At 43.8% G+C, this 10,021-nt stretch overlaps 1 protein-coding gene across 1 annotated transcript in view; it reads left to right on the plus strand.

Moving 5' to 3' along the window:
* Nucleotides 1-7,074, plus strand: part of LOC120065853 (semaphorin-3E-like) — a 28,730-nt gene extending 21,656 nt beyond the window's left edge. Inside the window, exons 10-16 of the mRNA XM_039016901.1 lie at nt 3,504-3,729; nt 4,064-4,155; nt 4,280-4,321; nt 4,713-4,879; nt 5,096-5,163; nt 6,213-6,346; nt 6,433-7,074. Of these exons, the coding sequence (XP_038872829.1) occupies nt 3,504-3,729; nt 4,064-4,155; nt 4,280-4,321; nt 4,713-4,879; nt 5,096-5,163; nt 6,213-6,346; nt 6,433-7,074 (1,371 nt within the window). The remainder of the gene's footprint in view (nt 1-3,503; nt 3,730-4,063; nt 4,156-4,279; nt 4,322-4,712; nt 4,880-5,095; nt 5,164-6,212; nt 6,347-6,432) is intronic.
* Nucleotides 7,075-10,021: the final 2,947 nt, after the last annotated feature.

Genomic DNA, 10,021 nt, shown 5'->3' on the forward strand with positions numbered 1-10,021 from the left:
GAGCCGCCAGAGCCGCCAGCCAGTCAGGAGCCGCCAGAGCCGCCAGCCAGTCAGGAGCTGCCAGAGCCGCCCGCCAGTCATGAGCTGCCTTCCAGTCATGAGCTGCCCTCCAGTCATGAGCTGCCCTCCAGTCATGAGCTGCCCTCCAGTCATGAGCTGCCCTCCAGTCATGAGCTGCCATTCAGTCATGAGCTGCCATTCAGTCATGAGCTGCCATTCAGTCCGGAGCTGCCATTCAGTCCGGAGCTGCCATTCAGTCCGGAGCTGCCATTCGTCCGGAGCTACCTCTCGGTTCGGAGCTGTCTCCTCAGTCTGATGGGGCCCTTTGTGAAGGTTCCTAGGCCAAGGTCGGTGGCGAGGGTCGCCACTCAAAGGACGCAAAGGAAGGGGACAAAGACAATGGTGGAGTGGTGTCCTCGTCCAGCGCCGGAGCCGCTACCGCGGACAGATGCCCACCCAGACCCTCCCCTAGAGTTTTAGGGGGTGTGTTCGGAGTCCGCACCTCAGGAGGGGGGTACTGTCACGTTCTGACCATAGTTCTTGTGTGTTTTGCTTGTTTTAGTGTTGGTTAGGACGTGAGCTGGGTGGGCATTCTATGTTGTGTGTCTAGTTTGTCTGTCTAGTTTGTCTGTTTCTATGTTTGGCCTAATATGGTTCTCAATCAGAGGCAGGTGTTTTGTGTTGTCTCTGATTGGGAATCATATATAGGTGGCTTGTTTTGTGTTGGGGTTTGTGCGTGGTTGTTTCCTGTCTTTGTGTTTTCTCTGCACCAGATAGGGCTGTATCGGTTTGCCACATTTGTTATTTTGTATCGTGTTAAGTGTTCACTGTTTATCGTTTTATTAAACATGTTGAGCACTGGCTACGCTGCGTGTTGGTCCGATCCCTGTTACACCCTCTCTTCTCGTGAAGAGAGGGAAGGCTGCTGTTACAAACGGTCTTTCCTGAGACATTGTGCATTATATGTCCATTGTGCTTCACATAATTTAAACGTATATTGAATGAGGCATGCCAAGATATACCAGAGATAAGGGACTGTTGAATTTGCAACCACACAACTCAAAGGCCAGTTCACCAGTATGAACAAAATCGCAAACCGCTTTTTTTGTTTGAGCCCTCAAGAACAGTTGGTCGCTAAAGATGATAATCTGTTTGCATCTGCCAAGTTGTTGGCTGTCCAGTATCCAGACGACTTGTTCCAGACCTACCTGGACACTTAATCTCTTTCTGTAACGTATTGAGGTTGTCAACAACAACAAAGGAGAATGCGAGAAGCTCAATGAAAGATGTTGCAGAACTGCTGTATTTGAAGCATCACCCGCTTCTGCACAATGTCCTTGATGTTGCTACGGCAATCAAGCTGTTTTTAACCATCCCTGTAACCGTCGCTTCTGCAGTGAGATCGTTTTCTAAACTAAAATTGAGACACGCTTTTGAACACATGAGTTAGCTCCTCTCATTGCACTGGCGCCTTGACCACAGCATTTGTTCACCATATCCCCTTACACTTTTAATCAGTTCAATTATTTATTTTTCAAGCCCTGGGGCACTTTGATCAGTCATATTCTTGAAGCACAAGAAACAAATACTTAGCTTCCTAGTACATATGGAAATGAAACATTTTCATAAATTACTTTTTGGAGGGTTACTGACAGCATTATTAATATACATTGAAGAGGAGAAGTTGGACTGCATTGCATTCGGCAAGTATTAAGACCCCTTGACTTTTTCCACATTTTGGTACATTCCAGCAACATTTTCAAAAATGTATTAAGTCGTTTTTTTCTCTCATTAATCTACACACAATACCCCATAATGATGAAGCAGAATGTATTACAAATTTAAAAAATGAAATATTACATTACATAAGTATTCAGACCCTTTACTCCTTACTTTGTTGAAACACCTTTGGCAGCGAGCCTGACACACCTGTATTTGGTGAGTGTCTCCAATTCTTCTCTGCAGATCCTCTCAAGCTCTGTCAGGTTGGATGGGGAGCATCGCTGCACAGCTATCTTCAGGCCTCTCCAGAGATGTTCGATTGGGTTCAAGTCCGGGCTCTGGCTGGGCCACTCAAGGACATTCAGAGACTTGTCCCGAAGCCACTGCTGCGTTGTCTCGGCTGTGTGCCTAGGGTCGTTGTCCTGTTGGAAGATAAACCTTCACCCCAGTCTGAGGTCCTGAGCGTTCTGGAGCAGGTTTTCATCAAGGATCGCTCTCTGTACTTTGCTTCGATCATCTTTCCCTCGATCCTGAATAGTCTCCAAGTCCCTGCCACTGAAAAACATCCTCACAGCATGATGCTGCCACCACCATGCTTCACCGTAGGGATGGTACCAGGTCTCCTCCAGACATGACGATTGGCATTCAGGCACAATCTTGGTCTCATCAGACCAGAGAATCTTGTTTCTCATGGTCTGAGAGTCTTTGGCAAACTCCAAGCAGGCTGTCAAGAGCCTTTTACTGAGGTGTGTCTTCCGTCTGGCAACTTTACCATAAAGGCCTGATTGGTAAAGTGCTGCAGAGATGGTTGTCCTCTACTTATGTAACTATGATATTTCTGTTTACATTTTTTATACATTTGCAAACATTTCTAAAAACCTGTTTTCCCTTTGTCATTATGGGGTATTGTTTGTAGATTGTTGAAGGAAAAAAAACATTTAATCAATTTCAGAATAAGGCTGTAACGTAACAAAATTTGTCCTTGACAAAAAAGTCAAGGGGTCTGAATACTTTCCAAATGCACTGTATATACAGTACCACTCAAATGTTTGGACACACCTACTCATTCAAGAGTATTTTTTTTTTTTACTAGTTCCTACATTGTAAAATAATAGTGAAGACATCAAAACTATGAAATAACACATATGGAATCATGTAGTAACCCAAAAAATCAATTTGAGATGGTTTGGGAGAAGTTGGACTGCAGAGTGAAGGAAAAGCAGCCAACAAGTGCTCAGCATATGTGGGAACTCCTTCAATACTGTTGGAAAAGCATTCCAGGTGAAGCTGGTTGAGAGAATGTCAAGAGTGTTTAAAGCTGTCATCAAGGCAAAGGGTGGCTACTTTAAAGAATCTCAAATATATATTTTTTGGTTACTACATGATTCCATATGTGATACTTCATCGTTTTGATGTCTTCACTGTTATTTTACTATGTAGAAAATAGTACAAATAAAGAAAACCCTTGAATGAGCAGGTGTGTCCAAACTTTTGACTGATACTGTATACAGTATACAAAGAAAAATAGACAACTATGTCAGACAGGCGCATTGGCTCTCAGAGCTTGTTTGAGCCTTGCGGGGCAGGAGTGGTGTCCGGTACGCCAGTGAATCATTGTAGTCTATGACAGTGTAATGCTATTTTCTTATTCCAAAATGTATTCTCCCCATCACTCTCTTTCTATCTCTCTTTCTCTCTCTCTCTCTCTCTCTCTCTCTCTCTCTCTGTCTCTCTTTATCCCTTCTCCCTCTCCATCTCTTTCCCTTCCTCTCTCTTTCCAGTGTGCCAGTGAGGTGAATGGTGGTGGGTTCTCAGGTTCTAAGGAGTTCCCTGATGAGGTTCTGCGATTCGTGCGTTCCCACCCCGTCATGTTTAGCCCGGTCCTCCCCCTCCACCGCAGACCAGTTCTACTGCAGACAGAGCCAGGGGGGAGGAGACTAACTCAGATCGCTGTGGACCGTGTCCAGGCCCAGGATGGACACTATCATGTTCTGTATATAGGAACAGGTACAAATCCTGAAATTGTCCAGTCCTGTGTACTGTATCTTCAGGGTTAGTGCTCCCTCCACTGGGCATACAGTATCACTCACTGTATGCCCAGTTTTCAAAGTATTCAAATTATTAAAGTCACTCAATCTGTCTTTCATGAGAATTTGCTTAAAATATTTTGAACTCCAGAAATGTGCATTACAATCACAATCTACAGAGACAAGATGAAGAGAGCGAGGCAATGACATCCCAAAACAAAGCCTTTGACTCTTCCATTTGGATTTCCTCTCTGAATGGGTGTTTGTATTGGTGAAAGGGTTACATTTACATCAGATAATACTCTCTCCCGTAGACGACTCTGTTGTGTTGAAGTTTATCACCATCTACAACAAAGACACAGACACCATAGAGGAAGTGCTACTGGAGGAACTGCAGGTGTTCAAGGTACTGTTGTTGGTCACCGCCACCATGTGGCAAACAATAGTCATTGCACACATAAAGAAGATTGGCACTTAACAATTTGATTTAATTGTGGAAGTTCAAAAATATATATATTTTACTTCTTTAGGTCCCTTTTCCAATAACTGAGATCATCATATCAGCTAAACGGGTATGAAAACTATGTATTGTCTTAAAATGTTTCATTAATAAAAAAAAATGTTGTGCGGTTGTTTAAAACTGTAGTACCTTCATCTAACCACAAGATCACAGTGTATTGACATCTGAATGTGGGGAATGTAATGCATTTTATGTTCTTGATATCACAGGAGGCTGCTGAGGACAGAACGGCTCATGTTAATGGCTGGAACGGCCCAAATGGAATGACATCAAACACCTGGAAACCATGTGTTTGATGTATTTGATACCATTCCACTGACTCCGCTCCAGTCATTACCACAAGCCCTGTCTCCCCAATTAAGGTGCCACCATCCTCCTGTGCTTGATATATACCCCAATGTGTACCTCCATTAATTTCTGTCCCTGTTTTGTTGTTTCCATAGCAACAGCTATATGTGGGTTCTGAGGTTGGTGTGGCTCAGGTGAGGCTCCATCAGTGTGACCTGTACGGGTCTGAGTGTGCCGACTGTTGCCTAGCGAGGGACCCTTACTGCGCCTGGGATGGAATCACCTGCTCACGATACTACCCTGCTGGGGTTTACACCAAGAGGTGAGACACAAACACACAAGGCACACAGGCACAGGTACAGTCACACAAAGACACATACTCATGCACATGTGCACAAGCACAGAGGTGCAGAGGGATCACATATCACTCATTAGCACCTCATCCAGCACCTCTATCATCTCTAATTCCTCTCTGTCCTTATCTCACTCTCTCAAATGCCAATCTAACACCCTCCTCCCTACCCCTCTCTCTCAGTAGACGATTCAGGAGACAGGATGTTCGCCATGGCAACGCTGTACAGCTGTGCAACGGGCTACAGATTGATGGTCAGTCTGTGTGTGTTTTTGTTTTCTTACATTATCAGGACCTCAAAATCCTAACATTTCACCTGAAAGTCCTAACATTTCACCTGAAAGTCCTAACATTTCACCTGAAAGTCCTAACATTTCACCTGAAAGTCCTAACATTTCACCTCAAAGTCCTAACATTTCACCTCAAAGTCCTAACATTTCACCTCAAAGTCCTAACATTTCACCTCAAAGTCCTAACATTTCACCTCAAAGTCCTAACATTTCACCTCAAAGTCCTAACATTTCACCTGAAAGTCCTAACATTTCACCTCAAAGTCCTAACATTTCACCTGAAAGTCCTAACATTTCACCTGAAAGTCCTAACAGTTCACCTGAAAGTCCCGAAAAGGGAGGAAAACAATTGTCAGGACTTTTTTGATCTCCTGAATTTGTTCAAATGCTATTTTAAGATTTTGTGTTTTGGGGTTACGACTAGGCTTAAGGTTAGGTTTAAGGTTAGGGTTAGGTTTAGGGTTAGGGTTTTGGGGTTGAGGTTAGGGTTAGGGTTAGGGTTAGGGTTAGGGTTAGGGTTAGGTTTAGGTTTAGGTTAAGTTTAGGGTTAGGTTTAGGGTTAGGTTTAGGGTTGGGGGTTAAGGAATATAGGAATATTTTAATGGTCAAATGTTTCTACACTCCAAAAAGTCCTGACATTTCATGTGTGTGTGTGTGTGTGTGTGTGTGTGTGTGTGTGTGTGTGTGTGTGTGTGTGTGTGTGTGTGTGTGTGTGTGTGTGTGTGTGTGCGCGCGCGTGCGTGCGTGCGTGCGTGCGTGCGTGCGTGCGTGCGTGCGTGCGTGCGTGCGTGAAGCTGTCCCATCTGAGATTTACCTCCTATGAGGTATGTTTCATGCAGCTTATAATTTTGAAGCTCAGGTCCATAAAAAAATTTACCTGTGGATGATAGAGAAGTGTGTGTAGAGAAGCTTTGTGTGACAGGCAAGAGGATAAAAGAGATCACTGTAAGTTGAATTACTATGTTGTCCTCTTTTTTATATCTCACATCTAATGTCTCCTGATGTCTATGTAGGGGAGCAGTTCCAGGGTGCAGTGGAGAGGCAGGTGTATGGGGTAGAGAGTAACAGTACTCTACTAGAGTGTACCCCTCGTTCTCTACAGGCCAGAGTCATGTGGTACATACAGAGAGACCCAGACAGAGAGGAGGTGAGACACACACAAACATCACTTTCCTCCCCTATTCCCTGCTTTCCCATCTCTTTATAACCTTACCCATCTCTCCATACCTCCAGGTCGGAGGTGATGAGCGTGTAGTTATGACAACCCACGGGCTGCTGTTCCTGCGTGTTCGGAGCGGGGATGCTGGGGTGTACGTGTGTCAGACGGTGGAACATGGCTATGTCCACACCCTACTGAGGGTCACACTACATGTGTTGGGAGGACGGAAGGTTGGGGCTCTGATACACAGGAAAGGGGAGGAGGGGGAGGGAGAGAGGGAGACAAAAGCAACCTGTCACCTCCCTCTAGATACCTCTCCAGGCCCCCACCCTGGTTCCAACTCTGACCCCAGTTCCAGGCTACAAGGAGCCCTGCCAGGGTTATCCCTAGCCCCAGCCCCAGCTCCAGGCCCTGCCTCCAGGCTGCCAGGCCCAGGTCCTACTTCCAGGCTGCCGGCCCCAGTCCCAGGTACTACATCCAGGCTGCCAGCCCCAGGACCAGGCCCTGCCTCACAGCTGTGGTACAAGGAGTTTCTCCAGCTGATAGGCTATGGGGACTCCCAGCAGGTGGAGGAGTACTGTGAGAGGGTCTGGTGCTCAGGGAAGAGACGCAGGAAGTCTAAACGCAGATACACCCAGCCAATGGAAGTAGCAGAGAGGAAGGGGAGGGGGAAAGGAGACCCACACCGAGCCCCCAGACACACCTTGGACACCTGAGGGGGGAGAGAGTGAGAGGGTAGAGACTGTACAACACACACACACACACACACACACACACACACACACACACACACACACACACACACACACACACACACACACACACACACACACACACACACACACACACACACACACACACACACACACACACACAGACAGGTATTTTCAGTAGAGAATACTACAACCAACAAAGCTAAAACGTGGCACTGTCTTCTCTTAGACTTGAACATATTGTCTTCTTCCTTCTAATAACCAGACTTTGTTATATTGTGTTTTTCCTTCACTGGTTTCTGGTGGAAACCTTGCCACTGATAGATATGCAGAGTGTGTCTGTCCTTGAGTGTCCGTCAGATCGAAGGCATGTAGAACAGACTAATTGTTTGGAACAACGTGGCCTCTGACTTTAAGACCACAGAACTGACAGCAGGCCTCTGAGCGGACAAAAGATTCACAGCCATGCCAGATGAACACACAGATAACAGACATTCAAACAGATTCATTAGAAATAAAACATGTGTATGTTTCTAGAGATACTCTTGAGCTGCTCGTGTTTAAAACCACTGATTAGAAAATACATAACGTATACGCACATCAACAAGTAGTGTTTCTTTCTAATGTGTCTTACTGTAATTACATGAATATTATTATAGGTATCTGTTTTGAGTTTAGTAGTGCTTTCGATTTTATTCAACTGGAAACAGTACTGTGATATTGTTTTACTGTATAGTTAAATGTTAACTTTCATGACGATGTAGGCGAGTATTATCTACCATACTTTGTCAGATCGTATGGTTTAACTTGTGATTTCATTTGGTTTTACATGAGATTTAGAATTCTAGGTAAGTTGACACCATTGAATGATTACATTAATGTGGGATTCTGTGCTTGCGGATCAGACAATATTCAACAAAGAATACCACAATAAACACAGTTTGGAGAATGTACTGTTGATGATGGAACATGGATTCTATCAAATGGAAGAGATGTAACCCCACAATAAAAGTTATAGATATTTGATCTGATTCATTAGATATGAAATTATATCCACAGTGTACCTCAACAGATGCATTTCCCCTTCAATAAATGGCCAACTTAAATGTGAAGTGTCTTCAACTGGTAATTATAAAGAGTTGATTGATTAATATTCATATCAGCTCCTGCATGTCTCTCTCTCTCTCTCTCTTCCCCCCTCTCTTCCCCTCTCTCTCTCTCTCTCTCTTCCCCCCTCTCTTCCCTTCTCTCTCTCTCTCTCTCTCTCTCTCTTCCCCCCTCTCTTCCCCTCTCTCTCTCTCTCTCTCTCTTCCCCCTCTCTTCCCCTCTCTCTCTCCCTCTCTCTCTCTCTTCCCCCCTCTCTTCCCCTCTCTCTCTCTCTCTCTCTCTTCCCCCCTCTCTTCCCCTCTCTCTCTCTCTCTCTCTCTCTCTCTCTCTCTCTCTCTCTCTCTCTCTCTTCCCCCCTCTCTTCCCTTCTCTCTCTCTCTCTCTCTCTCTCTCTCTCTCTCTCTTCCCCCCTCTCTTCCCCTCTCTCAAATTCAAATTCAAATTCAAGCTGCTTTATTGGCATGAAAAACATTGTGTCAATATTGCCAAAGCAACAATGTATACAATATACATTGTAATACAATTAAAACAATGACAAACAATAATATAGAATGGCAGTAAATAATAATACAAAATTAAATATAAAAATAGTAACAATAAAATGGTAACAGTCAATAGTCGAATGTAATGTATGGTGTAATGCACCACTACCACCACCACCATCATTAAACTGCTATCATTACCATTACCACCCATACCATTACTATTTGGAATGATAAACAACAATAATAATACTAATAACAATAACAGTAATAACAATAACAGTCATAATAAGTAAGTTACTGCTTACTATGCAGATGTTATTATTCAGTGTCCCTCAGGCTATGGCAGGTAAATACATATTTGGCTGCAAGAGAAGCCATTGCTCCTTCGCCCATGAGTATTTTTAGTTTTTCCTCTGGGTTTAATAAGTTAAAATTTGGAATAAATGTAGTCATTTCTGTGAATAATGAATCTCTTGGTGAGGAATATTTATCACAGTAAAGGAGAAAGTGCATCTCTGTTTCTACGTCCCCTGTCAGGCAGTGACCACATACACGCTCCTCTTTGGGTAGCCATGTCTTTTTATGTCTGCCGGTTTCTATTGCCAATCGGTGGTCACTCAGCCTGTACTTGGTAAGGATCTGTCTCTGCTTCGAATCTCTGACAGAGTAGAGATATTCAGCCAATTCATATTCTCTGTTTAGGGTCAGATAGCAATTTAGTCGGCTTTGGGATTTTGTTTCGTTTTTCCAATGTTGTAAATATGAGTCCTTTGATTGGTTCATGATTTTGTTTATTGGAATTCTTTCTTTTGAAGCAGTGCTGGTGTCAGCTTGGTTGGTTAGGTCCAACACCAGCTGACTGAGAGGGCTCGTTTCTGGGCTCAGCTCTTGGGTTTGAAGTGCTTTAAATTGCAGACTCGAATTTGGACTTGAATTTAGATGTAGCCAAAATTTTAATGATCTTTTCTGTATTTTCATTATTACTGGAAAGCGGCCCAATTCTGCCCTACATGCATTAGTTGGTGTATTTCTCTGGACTTGTAGGATTTTCCGACAGAATTCTGCATGTAGGGTTTCAATTGGATGTTTGTCCCACATTTTAAAGTCCAGTTTATTGAGTGGCCCCCAAACCTCACTTCCGTAAAGAGCTATTGGTAGGATTACACTGTCAAATATTTTGGTCCAAATTCTAATTGGGATGTTGATTTTGAATAATTTCATTTTTATTGCATACAATGCTCTGCGGGCTTTTTCTTTGAGTGCATTCACTGCCATATTAAAGTTTCCCGATGCAGATATGGTCAGACCAAGGTAGGTGTAATTTTTTGTGTGTTCAATTATGGTGTTGTTCAGGGTGA

Source organism: Salvelinus namaycush, chromosome 21, assembly GCF_016432855.1.
Source record: "Salvelinus namaycush isolate Seneca chromosome 21, SaNama_1.0, whole genome shotgun sequence".
NCBI lineage: Eukaryota > Metazoa > Chordata > Actinopteri > Salmoniformes > Salmonidae > Salvelinus > Salvelinus namaycush.